The sequence below is a fragment of the Ostrinia furnacalis genome, unplaced genomic scaffold (genome assembly GCF_004193835.3).
Source record: "Ostrinia furnacalis isolate ACB-3 unplaced genomic scaffold, ASM419383v2 OfSCF3507, whole genome shotgun sequence".
Classification (NCBI taxonomy): domain Eukaryota; kingdom Metazoa; phylum Arthropoda; class Insecta; order Lepidoptera; family Crambidae; genus Ostrinia; species Ostrinia furnacalis.
The window spans coordinates 56411-78132 of record NW_021133746.1 but is presented as its reverse complement, the minus strand read 5'-3'; the positions used below and the strand labels follow the sequence as shown (position 1 = coordinate 78132).

The 21722-nt window shown below is 38.0% G+C and overlaps 1 protein-coding gene across 4 annotated transcripts; it reads right to left on the bottom strand.

Annotated features, from left to right (window-relative positions):
* Positions 1 to 345: 345 nt before the first annotated feature.
* LOC114357835 (E3 ubiquitin-protein ligase MARCH5) lies at positions 346 to 21516 on the bottom strand. Of its 4 annotated transcripts, none has more exons than XM_028311619.1 (6): positions 21137 to 21516; positions 16587 to 16832; positions 10195 to 10296; positions 3577 to 3665; positions 2192 to 2362; positions 346 to 844 (listed from the first exon to the last, which is right to left on the bottom strand). In XM_028311619.1, exons 1-6 carry the CDS (start codon positions 21308 to 21310, stop codon positions 652 to 654), a joined length of 975 nt encoding a protein of 324 aa, XP_028167420.1. In that variant the 5' UTR covers positions 21311 to 21516; the 3' UTR covers positions 346 to 651. The 4 variants fall into 4 exon arrangements, with proteins under 4 accessions (XP_028167420.1, XP_028167422.1, XP_028167419.1 ...); XM_028311621.1 differs by lacking the exons at positions 10195 to 10296; positions 16587 to 16832 and adding exons at positions 4025 to 4126; positions 8448 to 8693; XM_028311618.1 differs by lacking the exon at positions 3577 to 3665 and having other exon boundaries at positions 10106 to 10296.
* Positions 21517 to 21722: the final 206 nt, after the last annotated feature.

Genomic DNA, 21722 nt, shown 5'->3' with positions numbered 1-21722 from the left:
ACGTCTTTGTTTTAATAGACAATTTGACACCATTCCCCAAAAATTCAAAATCACAACTTTTCAAAATCAAAATATTTATTCAATGGCACTTATGAACGTCAAATAGAAAAAAAAAGAAAAGGTAGCCCTTATGGGGCACTTTACATGTCTCCTTATCTTATTCTAAAAAGACACTTCATTCTGGTCTTAAAAATTTGAGTAAACAAAATAGTGACGTCACTTGCTTGTAGTGCCATACAAAATCTATAGGAGTTTCGTTTTGACAGTTTTAAAAAGTACGTCAATTGTTTGGTGGTGTCAACACGTCTATTGGAACAGTGGCGGCGTAGCATGGGTTGGCACCCGGCGCGATAACCCCCTGTCATAAGTCCTAAGGCACCCCCTGGTACCCCCCAGGATTTTGGGGTTACCTACCGATTCGAAGATTGAAAGACAATCAATCGCACATCTTATTATACTTTGGTCACTTCAGGTGTCACGAACTATTTGACGTTACACAAGTGTCAGATAACTATCTGAACCTTTGTCAGGCACCAGTCAAACTTGATCACAAATTCAATGGACAAAAAACTGTCGACTGCGCATCCCTTAAGCTACACGCCCATACGAACGTCCAATCATTTATTCCATACAAAAAGACATACATAAAACTTAAACGACCTGTTCTGAATCATCCCTAGTGCTGGAAACGGCGTCTGTGGTGGTGTTACTCCTGTAAAGTTTCAGGTTCGATTCCGTGTAGTCTAAGATCTTTCTGCTGGAATGCCTGATGTAGAGCATCTGTTTGTGGTAGATTTTTAGGGCTCCCTTTATGGTGATGTACGTAAGTCCTCCTAGTATTGTCCTGGAAATAAGTACAATTGGTTATTCATTATTTTTATACAAACAGTCAAGCTTTAGATCCTAGCTATGAAGGAGTCCCAGCGGCAGGAAGGAATGGTGGTACTAGTTCATTTCATTTTTACACAGGTCACACCAGGATTTCTAAGAAGGGTCCATCCATAGCACGTAGGCAAAGATAAAAAGGTTCAAGATGATAAAAAGGTTCAAGATGAGCAGTTACTGTCTCGTTAAACAATATCTTCCAATGTTGGGCATATGAATCAGCCTCCAAAAAGTATTTCATCCTTATATGTTTTGCTGATTGGTGCAAATTAAAATTAAATTAACATTAACATAGTAAGTAAACACAGTTCCAGCTACCTATTTCCGTTTTTTCTGTCGCTCTCATCAAATAGTAATTCTTTGCGATAGAACGAGACGATATGACTGGAAATGTTATACAGTCCTCTCAACTTTAGCTGAGAATTGCATTTGTGTGAGTGCACACCGATAGTGTAGAGTGGCAATCGGCTTGAAGCGCGGCGCGCGTCCCGCGCATGGTTTAAACCGGTTTATTTATAGCAAGCGGCCTGAAGCGCGGCGCGTCCGCCACGCACCGCTTCCTTGCCGCTCACATACTTCACCTCACCCCCGGTACTGGTAGCAGATACGTGTAATTGTGTTCCAAATATTAGTGAAATGGCTCCTACTGTAAGTGAATTTCCTGTACGAAATCCATTAAGCAGCCAAGTGAAAGATATTTTATGCAAATTGAATACGTATTTTAAAGGTGTGAACGAAAAGTTTTTAGTCTGTTTTTATTTTGTAATTTTATAAAGTTTGTCTTTTTGTTGTATTTTGTAAGGCTGGCTGGACGCCCTCTCTATAAACGGTGCTCGCAGAATATCAGCGTCGAGGTACTTCGTGCCTTGGCATATGCTGAGCGAGGACCTGTTTTTATTTATTTATTTATTTAAAAGGATGTGTCAAGTGTCGTTACATCGGCCCAATTGGTAGCAAGTTATTTATAGACTTCCTTTTAATAAAACATTAATTTTATTTGTATGTGTTTTACTAACGGTACTTTTGGCGATCACTCACACAAATGCAATTCTCAGCTTAAGTTGATAGGACTGTAGTTGTTGCAACTCACGAAGGCGAGTGAGCTTTACATGTGGCTCGATACTGTTCGTTTTTGTTAAAGTTTTGATAGACGTTGACATTACACTATCGTTATGTGTATGTACACGTACACACACAAGTAAAGCTCACTCGCCTTCGTGAGTTGCAAGAACTATAACATAATAAATATAACTGAAACTGTGGCCCACTGTGCATATTTCTGTAATCAAGTAAAAAATAAACATACCTATGCAAGTTATTTTGTATGGACCGGAAGAATATTTTTCCGATGATGGTGGATATGGTGGGCAGGAGGAGCGCGGAACAGAATATCCTCGTAGGGGAGAGGTGGGAGCTCGCGTTTGGATTCTGGTTGTTCGGTTGTCCCGGCACCACTGCTCCCCTGTCTCCTTCCACGCTGGAATAATAAACAATACTGTTTAGTGGAAAACATAAAGAAGGTAGTGACGAGATATAAACAAGTATGAGTCGGATAGTAATTAAAATTGGAAATATTGACCGATCAGTTCGGAAGAGTGAGCCATATTGCTCGCGTTCGTTTGCATGTTCGCCGTTCGCTCGCGAACTTTAGACAAATACCTTAGAGTATTCACCTCTACGGGAGGAGTACCCTACATTTTGGCGCTGATCAGCGTCACCGGGATCGAAAGAGAACCTTATGAACAACTGCGTAAGACTCACTTTCCAAACGGCAGTTTATCAGGGTCACCGGAATCATCTTCAAGACTAAAGAGGCCCAGAAGCTAAATGATAAAGAGAACCTTATGAACAGCCACACACGACTCACTTTTCAAATAGCAGTTTAGCAGTATATCAGCGTCACCGGGAACATCTACAAGATTGAGTACCTTCAGCTAAATGACAAAAGGAACCCTATGAACAGCTACATAAGACTCACTTCCCAAACGGCAGTATGTAGGACAGCGCGGGCACTTTCGCGCAGTACTTCCTAAGGAACAGCAGTACGGAGTCCTCCCAGTTGTACATCTTGGCGCTGATCAGCGTCACAGGGATCGAAAGAGAACCTTATGACCAGCTACGTAAGACTCACTTTCCAAACGGCAGTATATCAGGGTCACCGGAATCATCTTCAAGGACTAAGAGGACTAGCAGCTAAATGATAAAGAACCTAAAGACCAGCTACATAAGACTCACTTCCCAAACGGCAGTATATCAGTCACCAGGAATGTCATCAGGACTAGTGGACCAGCAGCAAAATGATAAAAGGAACCCTATGTATAGCTACGTAAGAGTTACTTCCCAAACGGCAGTATGTAGGACAGCGCGGGCACCTTCGCGCAGTACTTTCTAAGGAACAGCAGCACGGACTCCTCCCAATTGTGCATCTTGGTTACCGGGATCGAAAGAGAACCTTAAGAACAGCTACGTAAGACTCACTTCCCAAACGACAATGTATCAGCGTCACCGGGATCGTCATCAGGGCTAAAAGAAGACCAGCGGCTAAATGACAAAAAGCCTTAAGAACAGCAACGTAAGACTCACTTTCCAAACGGCAGTATATCAGCGTCACCAGAATCGTCGGCAGGATTATAGGTCCAGCATCTAACTAAATGATAAAAGGAACCTTAAAACCAGCTACATAAGACTCACTTCCCAAACGGCAGTATGTAGGACAGCGCGGGCACCTTCGCGCAGTACTTCCTAAGGAACAGCAGTACGGAGTCCTCCCAGTTGTACATCTTGGCGCTGATGAGTGTCACCGGGATCGAAAGAGAACCTTAAGACCAGCTACGTAAGGCTCACTTCCCAAACGGCAGTGTATCAGCGTCACCGGAATCGTCGGCAGGACTAAGAGGAGCAGCAGCTAAATGATAAAAGGAACCTTATGAACAGCTACGTAAGGCTCACTTTGTGGCAGTATATCAAGCGTCACCAGGATCGTTGGCAGGATTAAAGGACCAGCAGCTTAGTGATAAAAGGAGCCCTATGAACAGCTATGTAAGACTCACTTCCCAAACGGCAGTATGTAGGACAGCGCGGGCACCTTCGCGCAGTACTTCCTAAGGAACAGCAGTACGGAGTCCTCCCAGTTGTACATCTTGGCGCTGATGAGTGTCACCGGGATCGTGGGCAGGAGGACTAGCAGCACCAGTGGGTCGGCTGACTCCATCATCTCTAGCCCTTCTCTGTGGCCGACCACCTGGAAATAACAATAAAGATATTCACTCTCATGACTTATGAGACTTGAACTTTTCTAATGTGTTCTTCCGATTAATATCGTCGCAGGCAGGTCTAAATTGGACTTCACTGGTTGTTTTTTTAGCTTAGCGCTTGTACGTTCACCGGTACACATTTTGTTAAAAATCGTTTCTATTAAACCTACATAGGATATCATAGTGGTGGTGACCGCCCCGGGTGCCAACCCATGCTACGCCGCCACTGATTATTTCCATAGGACATTTAATATGGAACAGTATCGAAATAGTGATCAACGCGAGTTCAACTTTTTGTCATAAGGAGGATTTTGTTTAGCAGAACCCAATGTGAACTTTTCAACGACTCCACAGAACAAACACAAAAAATAAGTAGGTACCTTATTTGCTCATGTCATGTTTATTTAGTCCAAAATACTGGTCCAATTATGTCAATAAAAAAACTATTGACTAATTTATTATTTAAACATAGTGTGCCAAAACTGAACCGGTTTCCAAAAGCAGCCTATCAAACGGCGAGTGCGACCACACGACACGCGCGAAGGCGTTTCGCAATAGAAAGTGAGAAAGTCGGATGAAGAGGAACTGTTACATAAATTGCGTCAAATTGTTACGAAATATCATTTAAGATCATATAGAAGCGATATGGGATTAAATTAGTAATGTTTGTTGCATTTTAAGGTCGTTTTAAGGACATTATTTCGACGTTAGCAGAGCAGAAGTACCTACACTGAAAGCACTAGTTCTACTAATCAATAAGCCAACGTTTGCTAAGTAGGCACTGCCCAATTGCGATTGCCTCCCTTAGGCCTTCTTATTGCAGGTTATTGTCGATTTGCCACAGAATCGATACGTCACGAAAAACTTTGTGGCGAATCGACAGTGACCCATTATTGCATACACATTACATAGAATTAGTTAAGTCCAAGTCTGTGAAAGTAATAAGGCGATAACCACCATTAGGGTTGCTACAGTCCACAAGACAAACGATATGGAAAACAAAATCATACTTTCTATATCTTTTTAAACACCAGTCGACACGGTCAGCAGTGGCTGGCAAACTGATAATTTGTTACAACAAATACACAGACTTGTGAATTCTACAGTTCAATGCTTACGAATGTCATTTTTAGGACGAAAGGCGTGAACACACTCATTGTGTTTCACTCGGTGATTGATCCTCATTCAGTTTTCAGATCTGGTGAGTGATGACTGATGACATTGAAATACGTTTGTGTTGATAAATAAGATGGTTAGATAATATTATTACAGAAAGAAAAACTTTAGAGTCTTGGTATTAAGATTGGATGGGTTAATTTTTCTCTTTAATTTGGTCCTGAAAAACACTACCTATGACCTATTATTGCAAAAAACACGTAGGGGCAGAGCACTTTCTACGAAGAACTGCCTATATTCAGCAGTAGACCTCCTGAGGCTGAAATGATGATAATAACTTGTAGGGAATTAATTAGAGCTTGAAAGTAAACAGTTACATGGGGAACCATAATTTTTCAAGACCAACTTCATTGCAATGTTGGAAATGGAAAAAAATTTTTTTTTGATTTCGACGGCCGTTACATGCATGAGACGATGATCATAGACATTTTGTGAAAGACAGGCAAAGCCGTTGCTGGAAGCTAGTGGTAATATGCTGAAATTACCACGATTGCAGTTTATTTTAAACCGCAGCCAAAGCTAACCGTACCTAAGCCGGTATTCACAAACATTGACGCAGAGGGTGACACACGAACCAATCACAGAGCTTTATTCAACGCTGTGCGTTCGATTTGCTGCTTCACTTAAGCAAGCTTCGTTTGTGAATACGTGCGTCAATATTTAAGTCTAGTATTTATTAAATACATGTCAGTGCGCTTTTACCGTAACACACTCCGGAAGTATGTCATGTTGAAACAATAAATAAATCGAACAACCGATGACACAGTGTACGTAAAATAGATACTAAACCGTTATTTTCACACCTATTCTGTCAAATAACGTGTACATTACCCAGTTCATTGCCTTTTTCGTCCAGTTAAACAAATAAAAAAACGCTAATTTTTTTTACCAGGTTTTGTATATTTGTATACGGGACTTTTGCCTTTGACGTATAAAAATGCCGCAGTAGAGAATACAAGTACTTGACTCATTTTGTGGTCAAGGTTAGAGAAGTTAGATATCTAGGTTACTACTTAGACTTGACTAACTCGACATGGAATAAAACCAATCAAACAATTGTTATTTAAAATGCAAAATAGTATACTTCGTTGGGTTGTGAGATACTGGGTTTATTGCATTAATTTATTTTTGCGTCTAATTTTATTCTATTCTAATAACAGAATCTTGTCTTGCTATGAGAGGAAGCCATGATTAAGCATAGTCTCTAGTTATACATGGTGAAGACAACAACTAACTACTTAATTAAAATAAGCATAATGCATGATAATATAATAACCGATACTTTTAGTCATAATACATTATTATCAGATAATTTAGTTTACACTGCAGGAACACGACCCTCTAATCCATTGGTTCCCAAAGTGGGGGGCGCGCCCCCTAGAGGAGGCGCAAAGACCTTTATAGGGGGGCGCGGGCCATCTGTGTAGGTACTTAAGTATAAAAAAACCTGCGATCGACCGCTGAGAGAATGCATTCCAGACTGCTCGATACGAAAGGGGGCGCGTCTCAAATAAGTTGGGGCACCAGTGCTCTGGTAAAGGTAGCAGGGAAGCGCTGGACGCAGGCCGCTACCAATTGATCAACGTGGAAAGCATTGGGGGAGGCCTATGTTCAGCAGTGGACGTCCTATGGCTGAAATGATGATGATTATGATGACCAATGCTCTAATCTCTCTCCCAGAGGTAAATGGAGGATTTGGTCTACATTATCAGCGCTGGCGATTTGGGGAGGCTTGTTTTTTTAAAATACGGAATATTAAAAAAAAATGTATCTTATAAAGTTCTTATCGTGTCTAATTTTTGTATTTCTCACCCTGTAGAACTATTTTAAATTACAGCTCGTACTCGTACAAATAAATTATGTTTAATTGCCGTTTCCGCAGTCGTTATAGTGATAAAACATAACAATACTGATTGTTTAAACTTTAAAACAATACTGAAACCATATTAAGGTTTCACACACTGCGCCATAAATGCAGCTGTTTTAACTGCTGCAACTGTAGTCGTAGCGCATCGTAGGATTTCAGCAGTTAACCTAACATGAAAAATAAATAACCTAGGTACGTACCATCGGCAACAGTGTTAACTATCCATTGCCTGTCATGTCGTCTCGTTCTATCGCAAAGAATCACCATTTGATGAGAGCGAGAGCAAAAATGGAAATGGATAGTTAACAGTGTGGCCGTGTGTAGTCAGCGTCAAATAGTTTATGACACCCGGTAGCCAAAAAGGTGACAACACAAAAAGACGCGTTGCGAACTTTGTTTGTGGCTACTTTGGGTGTCACGGTAGTCCGTAACTTTGACGCTACTTTGTCTTTGTACTTTGACCCTGACTGTAAATACGTCTATGTCTGCTGGAATTCCAAATCACTGTAAAGCCCCATTTATGAGTCAGTGATGAGTTTAACAGATTTTACAGTACAGTTTACTCATATTGATATTGATCCGTGATTTCTTAATGTTGAATTAAACAATTAGGCAAGTCGCAGACCTCACACAAAATACAAAGAATCGTGAATGATGATGATCGATTGGATGACACATGGAGCTCATTTTCATTTCGTTTATTCCAAAAATGCTCTTTGAGTCATTGATTCTCAGGAGCATTGCTCGTTAAGTCACGCTTGCATGGCACTTTTTTGGGGTTTAACCGTTCAAAACTCAAGTGAATATTTAACGATAAATATTAATTCAAGTGGTAAGATCACTACATCAATAAAAATACCTAGTGTAACAATAATTCAGGTTTACATCATCATCACCAAGCACTTCAATTTATAACTTCTCTACATCACCGTCATCATCAAAATCAGGTCTTAATGTTCACTGCAGGAGAACAACCCATTCTAATTTACCAGAGGCAAAGGGTAGATTTGGCCTACACCGCTCACGATAGCCTGATGTTCGCATATTTGTCGCTTAGTCACCTTTTACGGCATCTAATGTGGATCTTTTGATGTGGATGATTGAACCTACAGTGCTGCTTACTAGGTCAATCAAATTAGATCCAAAAGTTGCGTTTTCAACAATTACCCAATTCTTCAAGAAAAATTAAGGTTTTTTCACTTTATAGTGACACACAACACAAAAATAAGCTGGCGATACTCCTAAAAAGACATACATCAACTGACCTGCATGACTGTGACAGCTCCGTACGTGATTGCGATCCAGTATATGGACCCCAAGAGCACTCCTCCAGCTATGAACGGGCAGATCTTGTGGGTGATCTCCTCCATAGCATCCAGGAGAGCCACGAAGGCCCCCATAGAGGGGAATACCACTATGTATTCCGCCTTGCATTGCGGGCAGAGGACTTTGCGGGTGATATTGCCGCGTTGCTTCTCGTCAACCCATCGTTGGAGGCAGCTTTGATGCACCTGGAACAAGGGACAACAGTAATGTAAGACTTCTGGTGCCTTATCATCTAGTTTTTTTTTAATTCAGCTTTGAAGTTTTCCGAAAAGTTAAAAATGGACTGAACATTTAAGTTTACATGGCTATAATTTTTTTTTCAAAAGAGATAGCGATCTTCGGATTTTATCAAAACTTCTCTAGTCTATCCCCATTCAAACGGTATACTAATCTTGTTTAAATAATAATAACAACTTCACAAATTCCTTAAATTAGTGCATTGACTCTACTCGGACTGATTTGCGAAATTTGTGTTTATAGCCCCTTTTTGTGTGAATAGCACGTTAAATACCTACAGGTAAAAATTATTTATCTTATGCAATGTAAAAACCTTTTCCCTATAGTTTTTCAATGTGGATTTCTTGAAATTAAAGACGCAAATAATTATTTTGATCGTTTTTAATTATTAAAATTTTTTTTCAAAATGTCCGCTTAGGCAACGTATACACTCACGACATCTTCTTCTAATTTCGACTGTTGTCGTATGCAGGCTCATTTCTCTTTTTTTATTACTACAAAGGCGTTTTTTATTCGTTGTTGTAGTTCTTCTATTGTTTGAACTTCCATTAAGTACACCAGTTCTTTAGCTCGTCCCCAGACGTAAAAATCTAACGGAGTTAGGTCTGGGGAACGTGCAGGCATATACAGTGGTATAGGGCCATCTCTGCCAATCCACGAATTGCCGAGGCGGACATTTTGAACAAAATTTGTAATAATTAATAAACGATCAAAATAATTATTTTCGTCTTTAATTTCAAGAAATCCACATTGAAAAACGATAGGGAAAAGGTTTTTACATTGCATAAGATAAATAATTTAACGTGCTATTCACACAAAAAGGGGCTATAAACACAAATTTCGCAAATCAGTCCGAGTAGAGTCAATGCACTAATTTAAGAACTTTGTGAAGTTGTTGTTATTATTTAAACAAGATTAGTATACCGTTTGAATGGGGATAGACTAGAGAAGTTTTGGTAAAATCCGAAGATCGCTATCTCTTTTAAAAATAAAATTATAGCCATGTAAACTTAAATGTTCAGTTCATTTTTAACTTTATGATATTTGCCAGTAAATTTAGATTTGATGCAACCCTACATCAATGCACGTCAAAACAATATATTTACTTTGAGGCTACGTCAAGCAGTTTTTTTTTAAATCGAAATTAAATGATGCGATTTAGGTATTTTGCTGAAATTACTAAAAAATTTAATATAAAAGTAGCCGCCTGGCATGGAACGTGTTATGGGGGCTGAAAATATAGGAAATGACCCATTCTATCCGCCAAATCATTTTGGCACACGATGCGCCAAACACCCTGTAGTTCCAGCATCTAACTAAATGATAAAAGGTACCTTAAGAACAGCTACATAAGACTCACTTTCCAAACGGCAGTATGTAGGACAGCGCGGGCACCTTCGCGCAGTACTTCCTAAGGAACAGCAGTACGGAGTCCTCCCAGTTGTACATCTTGGCGCTGATGAGTGTCACCGGGATCGTGGGCAGGAGGACTAGCAGCACTAGTGGGTCGGCTGACTCCATCATCTCTAGCCCTTCTCTGTGGCCGACCACCTGGAAATAACAATAAAAGTATTCATTCACACGACTCATTTAGGAAACTCAACTTTTCTTATATTCTTCCGATACATCTAGGGTTGCCAGGCGTCCGGATAAAGCCGGACATAGTTAGGCTTTTTGATTGCGTGTCCGGCCAAAATAACCGATGTCCGGCTTTTGTTAGGCTTTTTATTTGGCTGCCGTGCCAGGCGAAAGTCGAGCCACAGAATAAGGCACGCACGCATGCATCAGGACGTTAGGCAACCGATGATGATAGTACTCACTCGTGAGCTCACTAATTGCATGTCCGACTTTAAGTAAAATGTCCGGCCAAATGAAGCACATAGACCGGCTTTTGTGTTTTTGGACCTGGCAACCCTAGATACATCGGAATGGTTATGGTCGCAGGTCTAAACTACTGGACTTCACTAGTTGTTTTTTACGGTCAAGGAAAGCGCTTGTACAATCACCGGTACGTTTTGTTAAAAATCGCTCGTATTAAAATTACATTGGATACCAATGATACCATAGTTATGTCCTAAACTCAAAGGCCGTACTGCTACATCAAAATACCATTTTTATTATAATAACATAATAGCAAGAGTCAATTCCCCTTTTATCAATACGTAGAGCAACCATTCTCTGTTGCTTTTCTTTATGATTCCATAACATGACATGTAGGAGTATGTATATACCAGTGCGAGAATCCAACCAAGATCTTGGGCAAATCGAAAGAATAAATTATCTAACCTAAAGAGCATAAGACGTTAACATTTAAAATTGATTTGGTCCACTTTGTGTTGTAAAAAAGAACCATTGACTCTTTTGTTACATTTAAACATAGTGTGCCTTATTATAAAAAACTTTAACGTGTGATGAACACTGGTTTAAAATGGGACAATATTATTTGATCCTCTAAAAACTACTTGATCTTTTTTGTATGTGCACTTTTAAAAATAAATGATGTATTTTATTATATTTTATCTTTATATTAATTATTGGGTCTATTTTAGTTGATCTACGGATAAATTATGAATGATCTTCATTTAAGGTAACATAATATTTATGTTTAACATACTCTTTTAATATTTGGTAAACAAAAATAATATTTGATCCTCTTTTTTAGTTATTGATCTTTAATTTTGTTAATTTGATGATTTTTATATCAAGTTTGCCTTTTAATATTGATCACCTAATAAATACATTTCAATCTATGTATAACTTAACTTTAAAATATATTTGATCTAACTAAAAATATTATTGGTAAATATTTTTAATTAAAAAATATCTTTTAATTTACGCGGTACTTTGTGGTTGAGTGACAATCGTCCGTCATTGGTCACTGAGTTGGCCAAGGGCTTAGCGGCCAATAAGCAAGCAGAATGGTACATTGCCATGTTTGTTTAAATTACTAGCTTTGCTTAGTTTGGGACTAGAGGCGCTATGTAAAATAATTTCTTACTTCTGTCATCCCTGAACCCGACATCATAATTTTTACCTCTTTATTTTGTTTTCAAATCGCAAGGTTGATTTTCTCTTAGTATACCAGATATATCATTTTTATATAAATGGACAAATGCTAAAGCCTTTTCCAATAAATCAGTATCATTCAAGTTTTGCAAAGTGGCAGGCTGCAAGACACTAAAATTGGAAACAATTTCATTCATTCCAAGGAAACGCGATCTAAGTTGATTAATGATGATGTCTAATACACGATAGAATACGTTCACTTTAAACAAGCTTTCAGGATCTTGGAGACGTTCATCCTCACAAATTTCATCAAAATGACGTTTCACTTTTCTCTGACGAGTTTTAGGAAATTCAGGGTTTATAGACCATTTAACTGCAATACTATTTGCTTCCGTTTTTAAATCTTCAAATTCATGTCGATACTTTTCAAGTTCTTCTAGACAGACTTGCAAACGCTTTGAAGCATTTGAAAGATCGATGGCTTTAGATTGAAGTGCTTTAGAAGCCGCGTCTATGGTTTGTAAGACTTTGCAATGGAAAACCAGCAACATAATAAAATTGTATTTCTCTACCTTCTTCTTTAGCTAGATAGCTTCATTTCTCTCATCTGATTTGGAATTTAATAAAATGGTTTCTGTTAGCGCTTTTTGAACATCAACAAATCGAACCTTTGAAGCAAACATGGCATCAAAGCGTCCTGCCCATCTAGTTGGATTCATTGTTTTTAATGTTAACTATTGCGCTAAATTTTAGCTGTGAATTTTATGAATGGCAATAAGAGAAGATGTGTTTTTATGTGAATTTATTTAACCATTATCTAAAATTTAAATTATTACATTTATCAAAATCAACTGAATTAAATAAATGAATATTTTTCTGGTCATCATTACGTTCGGGTGCGGTTAGTGTGTTCACCAGATGCCGTTTCTTTTTTTACAGTTTTAGTCATTTTCTTTAAACCGTGTTCAGGCAACATAAAAGTATGGCAAATTTTCTTAAGAACTTTCAACGGATGACGTATCATTATAATTGAACTCTGTTAGTAAAATCAGAGACAGTCATAACATAACACTTTAATGTAAAAAAGAGACAAAATAATAAACACATCATTAACATTGTGGTCGGGGAATACTAAATCCTTCGGGGAATTCCCAGATCGTAATTTATGTAACGTTTTACGGCTCTGGCAATTAACTTATTGGCTTAAATTTAAGATCGTCAATATTTTTACAATTTTCTACTAGATTCCAAAAAATATTTTTTAGCGCATTGTATTGAGAAAAAAAGCGCTGAAGAGTTTAGAATTGCGCTATCTAGCGAGAAATGCACTATAACGGCAACACTGATTTTAATGCCGGCAGTATACCTACCTAGTCTCAGCGAAACATGCCCAGTGAATATAAATGTAAACCAATATACATTTTTGAGGTATGTTTGTCCACACATGTTTCCAAAATTATTACGAGTAATTGGATTTTAAACATTCTTTCTAAAACTGGGTTAATTTTTTTTTTACCAATGCATTGAAAGTTTAATACCTAGGTACCTATATTTTTTTTAGTTGTGTATGCAACTAAGAAGGTAACAAATAAATTAAAGACAAAACTTTTTTTTACTTAAGTAAGTAGTATGTGTAATAATAAATGTTGGGAATTGAGATTTCCTCTGACCGGGGGCCCCTTCGGGCTGGGGGCCCGTGGCATTTTGCCGACTTGCCACCTTATAGTTACGCCACTGGAGAGCACTTTCTACGAAGAACTGCCTATGTTCAGCAGTGGACCTCCTGAGGCTGAAATGATGATAATAACTTGTAGGGAATTAATTAGAGCTTGAAAGTAAACAGTTACATGGGGAACCATAATTTTTCAAGACCAACTTCATTGCAATGTTGGAAATGGAAAAAAATTTTTTTTTTATTTCGACGGCCGTTACATGCATGAGACGATGATCATAAAGACATTTTGTGAAAGACAGGCAAAGCCGTTGGTGGAAGCTAGTGGTAATATGCTGAAATTACCACGATTGCAGTTTATTTTAAACCGCAGCCAAAGCTAACCGTACCTAAGCCGGTATTCACAAACATTGACGCAGAGGGTGACACACGAACCAATCACAGAGCTTTATTCAACGCTGTGCGTTCGATTTGCTGCTTCACTTAAGCAAGCTTCGTTTGTGAATACGTGCGTCAATATCTAAGTCTAGTATTTATTAAATACATGTCAGTGCGCTTTTACCGTACACACTCCGGAAGTATGTCATGTTGAAACAATAAATAAATCGAACAACCGATGACACAGTGTACGTAAAATAGATACTAAACCGTTATTTTCACACCTATTCTGTCGAATAACGTGTACATTACCCAGTTCATTGCCTTTTTCGTCCAGTTAAACAAATAAAAAACGCTAATTTTTTAACCAGGTTTTGTATATTTGTATACGGGACTTTTGCCTTTGACGTATAAAAATGCCGCAGTAGAGAATACAAGTACTTGACTCATTTTGTGGTCAAGGTTAGAGAAGTTAGATATCTAGGTTACTACTTAGACTTGACTAACTCGACGTGGAATAAAAACAATCAAACAATTGTTATTTAAAATGCAAAATAGTATACTTCGTTGGGTTGTGAGATACTGGGTTTATTGTATTAATCTATTATTGCGTCTAATTTTATTCTATTCTAATAACAGAATCTTGTCTTGCTATGAGAGGAAGCCATGACGAAGCATTGTCTCTAGTTATACAAGGTGAAGACATAAAAAATTCATAAAACTCATTATTTATGCAAGTAGGCTTTTAAAAAGCACTTTTGTACGTCCCAGTATTAACCCTACCACTGCATCAGGACAATAAATGGGCCAGGTGCTGAGAAAAAGCAGCGCAAGAAACTCAGTCACTATTGTCAGCCTCTTTTTCAAGGCTTTACAGACTTTAATAGTTTACATAGTTACAAATATTTATGCGTGCTAGCTAAAAACAACTAACTACTTAATTAAAATAAGCATAATTAATATCAATCAAACATAACCGATACTTTTAGTCATAATACATTATTATCAGGTAATTTAGTTTCCACTACAGGAGCACTACCCTCTAATCTCTCTCCCAGAGATAGGTAAATGGAGGATTTGGCCTACATTACCAGCGCTGGCGATTTGGGGAGGCATACTTTTAATACATCATCATCATCTCAGCCATAGGACGTCTACTGCTGAACCTAGGCCTCCCCCAATGCTTTCCATGTTGCCCAGTTGGTAGCGGCCTTTTAATACGGAATACTTAAAAAAATGCATCTTTAAAGTATCGAGTCATATTTTTGTATTTCTCACCCTGTATAAGTATTTTAAATTACAGCTAGTACTCGTACAATGAAATTATGTTTAATTGCCGTTTTCGCAGTCGTTATAGTGATAAAACATAACAATACTGATTGTTTAAACTTTAAAACAATACTGAAACCATATTAAGGTTTCACACACTGCGCCATAAATGCAGCTGTTTTAACTGCTGCAGCTATAGTCGTAGCTACCATGAAAAATAACAAGCAACAGTGTTAACTATCTATTGCCTGTCATGTCGTCTCGTTCTATCGCAAAGAATCACCATTTGATGAGAGCGAGAGCAAAAACGGAAATGGATAGTTAAGAGTAGGCGCACACCGTTGATTTTTCGTCGGCCAATAGTTTAGTCGGGCAGTTGATCAGTATGGGCATGTATGGGAGTGCGCACACTACGCCGATTCGATTTGGCCGATTCTTCATACAATTTAAAATCGGACACAACTATCGGCCAACTAAAAATGAAAGGTGTGCGCCTACTCTAACAGTGTGGTCTTGTGTACAGTCAGCGTCAAATAGTTTATGACACCCGGTAGCCAAAAAGGTGACAACACAAAAAGACGCGTTGCGAACTTTGTTTGTGGCTACTTTGGGTGTCTGTCACGGTAGTCCTTGACTTTGACGCTACTTTGTCTTTATACTTTGACCCTGACTGTAAATACGTCTATGTCTGCCGGAATTCTAAATCACTGTAAAGCCCCATTTATGAGTCAGTGATGAGTTTAACAGATTTTACAGTACAGATTACTCATATTGATATTGATCCGTGATTTCTTCACCTATTATGTTGAATTAAACAATTAGGCAAGTCGCAGACCATACACAAAATACAAAGAATCGTGAATGATGATGATCGATTGGATGACACATGCATGAAGCTCATTTTCATTTCGTTTATTCCAAAAATGCTCTTTGAGTCATTGATACTCGAGAGCATTGCTTTTGCATTGTTAAGTCACGCTTGCATGGCACTTTTTTGGGGTTTAACCGTTCAAAACTCAGTGAATATTTATCGATAAATATGAATTCAAGTGGTGATCACTTCATCAATAAAAATGCCTAGTGTAACAATAATTCAGGTAGGTATACATCATCATCACTAAGCACTTCAATTCATAACTTCTCTACATCACTGTCATCATCAAAATCAGGTCATAATGTTCACTGCAGGAGAACAACCCATTCTAATTTACCAGAGGCAAAAGGTAAATTTGGCCTACACCGCTCACGATAGCCTGATGTTCGCAAATTTGTCGCTTAGTCACCTTTTACGGCATCTAATGTGGATCTTTTCTACTTTTTCCTGAACTAAACGATTGAACCTACAGTGCTGCTTACTAGGTTAATCAAATTAGATCCAAAAGTTGCGTTTTCAAGAATTACCCAATTCTTCAAGAAAAATTAAGGTTTTTTCACTTAATTAATAGTGACACACAACACAATGAAAAAGAAATTGAGCTGGCGGGAGATACTCCCAAAAAAACATAGATCCACTGACCTGCATGACTGTGACAGCTCCGTACGTGATTGCGATCCAGTATATGGACCCCAAGAGCACTCCTCCAGCTATAAATGGGCAGATCTTGTGGGTGATCTCCTCCATAGCATCCAGGAGAGCCACGAAGGCCCCCATAGAGGGGAATACCACTATGTATTCCGCCTTGCATTGCGGGCAGAGGACTTTGCGGGTGATGTTGCCGCGTTGCTTCTCGTCAACCCATCGTTGGAGGCAGCTTTGATGTACCTGGAACAAGGGGCAACAGTAATGTAAGACTTCTGGTGCCTTAAGTCGAACCTTAACTTCGATCGACCTCCTCTTATGTTCTTCTGATTAATTTCGTTGCGGGTCCAATGATAGCTTAGTTTAACTTTCCCCCGGGACAAACTTGGCCTTCAATGGTTGGGATTTTATTGGCGGTCAAGCTGAAGATCCAGGCTACACAAGATGCAGCGGTGGGAACGGCTATTAAAACACATTTCCTCTGCGATTTCGTGGAAACCGAGAATAAAGCCCGAGTCTGAACTAGTGTGGTCCTGTGTGGTGACTGGTGATCTCACTTGCTTCAATTCACACAATAAAATAAGTTAGATTATGACCTAGGACAAACAAACAGAGCTGTGTGACGTATTACATACTGCAATCATCTTATCGGTCACCTCATTATTACTGAATTAATGTCATTACGATTAAAGAATTTTAATACGATATTTAAATACCATTATTATCAGCTCGTAACAATTATTTTTGCTATCTCCTTATTCGAGCCATATCCGATGCTTAATGTGCAGGCAAGTGTAACAGTAAGATATTGTATCAATAAAGTCGTATTCATTTGTTTTTGTTAATAAGAAACGTCGCAAATCTATCAAGAAATAAAATATCGTCGCCCATGGGCGTAGCCGCGGCCTTCAACAGACTCTACTATCTTAGAGGCTCTTCGTTTCCACGGAGTACCCTCATACCTGGGGTCCTGGGGAGGCTGTTGGAGTTATCTCCGAGACAGAGTGGTGGCATACATAGACGAAAATGGAACACTGGTTCGTAGGGCGAGGCATTGCGGTGTTCCACAGGGTTCGGTGCTTGGGCCAACTCTGTGGAATATTGGATACGACTTTGTCCTACGTAGCCTCCGTCCTAATACGCGACTGCTCAGCTATGCAGATGATACCCTCATTGTGAGCCACAGCTCGAGGGAGGAGCCTCGCTGAAGTGCTAGGACGATAGACTGCATCCAGGCACTGGGTTTGAAAGTGGCCCCGTCTAAAGCAGAAGCACTGATCTTTCACCGCGGATATAGTTTGCTACATATTATTTTATTTTAGACGGCTGCCCCACCCTGAGCCCATAGCCTGAGACGGCTGCCCCACCCTGTATTACTGTGTTTTTGGCAAATAAACGTTTTGAATTTGAATTTGAAATTTGAATACCTCGGGAATGCATTTTTCTCATATTTATGCATTTCGGTCAATCTTACAAATACCAGTTCTGGATCTTCATCCTGATAAATTGCACACACTTAAGAGGTTTTCACTCTAAGGAAGGCGTCGTAGGTACCTATACTTAAAACTTTTATACTATCGTAGACTTGTTCCTACAGTCCACGCAAATAAATATTAGCAGCCAAATCTTTAAGCGCGAAAAATGATGAAATCGGAACAAATTTCAGTGCAATGTCATGTTTTCATGCACTTCACGCCGTGTTAGAGAGGCACTTCACGGTAAAATTGAGGTTTGCTTTATCAGTAAGTAAGGATATCTCTATAATTTCAGTAATTTATTGGGGTAGGTACATTTAAATAAGTGTGTTTAAAAAAAATATTTATTAATAAACACTTATGAAATGATACTGATTAATAAAGTTATAATAAAATTATTTATCGATATTAAAAAAGTTACGATCACAAAAACTAATTGGGTATAGGTAGGTACGCTTGGAATTCCAATACGCTAATTTTTGGAAATGGGTTCACTTGATAGAATAGAGGTCAAGGGGAAATTCCCCCAACGTCCCTAAGTTCGATTCCCCTGGGGAATCGAACTTAGGGACGTTGGGTTTTGTCGTTACCGTTTTAAACATGACCTAGGGTAGGTAATTCAAATTCTTTGCTAGTATGATGCCTCTACAATTTATAAACTCAAATATCTCAATATTAATCATTAAAATACACAAAACAATACCTTTATCAAATGCGCTAATAAAGTGGAAAAGGTTATTTCTTTATGTAACTGTGTCATAGACAGATTTATTTACTGATTAGTAATTAATGAAAAATGATAAACTCAAAATCGCAAAGTTTATCTCTGACACAGTTAATTTGGTGAATTTTAACAGGTGTATTGTTATGTAAATATTGAATTATCATAAAAAATAACCAATTAACGTTAACATATCTTTGCTAAAAATAGCGCAACCTTTTTGACTAGGGTACAGCTACAGTTTATGCATGAAATTATCAAACTAATCCTGAACTCTGCCCATGAGGACTCGGGGGAGACTTCAGCTAGCAACCTCAAGTAATTTAACATTTATGTGTGCCTGATGTGTTGGCTTTGTCTTACCTGCTTTGAACAGTTTTTAAGGGGCTTGAGGTTTGTCAAATAAGAGGAAAAAACTGTTTAAAAAAAATTGATATTTTTTTTAATGACATTTTGGAAATCCATGTGAAGAAGTGGCAGATTTTTGCACTGCAGGTAGAATACTTACTTATAAGAGAATGCGGATATAATAATATTACTGGGAAATTAAATGTTAGGGACAATAGCCAAACAGTTGGTGTCGGATTGGCTGATTCAATATTCTAGGAACGCGGGTTCAACGCTGCTGGACTATTGTGGTAACCCCACTTGTAACACAAACATAATATTTAACTTACTATGAGAAGTTTAATTTGCGTAAAATTACTTTTATAAAGGGCTTCTATTTTTATTATACATATAGAAATTCTGATGCACATCTCAGAGGTTGTCAAAGATATTGATTTGTTGTATGAGAAAGACATCAACAAAGGGCTATTGTGTGGGATAAGGTTGATAACCTTGAGAGGGCAAACACCTCGATCTTGGGAAATATTCACATTGTAACAAGGATAAAAAAACGCTTGAAATAAGTGATACAAAGTACAAACATTGTCAGAGGAAACTGTTAAGTGGTTGAGACATTGTTTTTAATTATAAACAAAATTTTATAAATTGCTAAAAATAGTAACTTACAGCCATATTAAGTGAAGCAGCAACGCGAAGTCAAATCCAGTACCACTCAAGTCTGTCTATGAACAGGTTTTTGGGACCCTGTGCGTCATCACAGTGTGATCTTAGTAATGTTTGTGAATATGGGTGTAATTTTAAAGTCAAGTCAAGTCAAGTCAAAATTTCTTTATTTGTTTAGACTAATAAATAGTTCTTACAAATCGTCATTTTGCTCTTAAGGAGCCTCTACATGTCTCATAATCTTTTTACCCTACCAGCGCTTCGAGACCAACATTTGGCAAGTGCTGAGAAGAAGCGCCGCAACAAACTCAGTCACCACTGTCTGCCGGTTAATATAAATACATAAATAATTTTACGTGCATAATTGAGGTTTTATTTATGTTGTCGAAAACTATGATCAAAGAGATGGAGCATCATCAAAGATCCTAACTAAAAATTAAGAACTGGCATGGTGTACTTTTTTTTTACTATCTAGCTGTAAATCCTATCTACAAAGGAAGTAGGATAGGAATGGTCTTGTGCTTACTAGGGGAGTCCCCAAACAGTACATATTTGAACCCTGGATCAATTCTTTCTTGATAATGATAAAAAGATAAAGCTTAATAATGCATGATTCATTTGTGTTAATGGGTTATTAGATACTAGATTATTCAGATAAAAATAAAAAATAAATTAGTCACAATTATCTTACTAATCAATTGCTTCAATTTTGTTATTTTAATAAAAAAACATTAACGCTCCTTCTGGCGCAGTTGGGTAAAATATTAACCAAACAATAATCACCAGAATCTGTCAGTTTTTTATTTGATTGTTGTCAATATTTAATAAGTTACATAAAACACAAAATATGTAGGTAGGTGCTACAAAAAATTTTAAATGGTACTTTTCTTATAAGATTTTAAGTAGGTATTTAATATTATGTATTTTGTCATTTACAATATTAACAGTGAAGAATAAGAACTGGAGAAAACCTCCTAAATACATTGGTATATCAAAATTAATTCAATAATCATATTAATTAAAATTCTATCATGTGCCGAGTTTTTTAAATGGAACCTAATCTTAAAACACACTCAGCAATAACATATTTAACTTATTTTATCATAACTATAAAAGTCAATTGAATTTTCATTTTAATAAAACTGATTGTTTTTAAACAAAAACAAGCTTATTTAAAATTGTGTTTGATTTTCCTGTTCATATTACCCTCAACAAAATCAACAAACAAATTAACTTTCTACTACGATGCAAGTACAGGCCAAAAAACAATACACATAATTCAATAACCAAAGCCGGAAGACGTTTTTGCAACAGTTCGCAATACGGTTCAACACACTCACCCATTTTGTAGTGCCAATGCATTTGCAGGGCTGTACCCACGCCGCCAGACGGTCGTCCGCCTCCGTGGCAAAACACACCCAACAAGACTTCAAGTTCTCATCATCAGCAGACTGCAATGCCTGAGAACTGCCCTCACTCGTTCCATTATTCCCACTAGGCTTCTCGCTCGACATATTAACACCTATTGCGTCTTCACAAATCAAAACACACTAAAACTCCAAAACCAAATGCTAAACCGCACAACGCAATAAATAAATGCTAAATGCTCTAGTCACAGTACAAAATAAAAGGAAAACAAATATATTTTTTTATCTAAATGATAAAAATATTTTGTAAATCTACTCCAATACAGCTGTTTCAATGTCCGTGACAGAAATGAATGAAATAGTGGTGCACGCACAGACACTGACAAGCGCAAGCAGCGGTATCGATTATCGTATCGATTCTAACAAAATCAATGCTCGGTTAGTTCGGTAACTCACTGAAATATATATATATTTTTAATTTGTCTATACTTTTGCAAATAAAACTGTACAGTGGTGGACTTAAGGCCAGGTGGCATTCTCTGTCAGTCAACAACAGGTC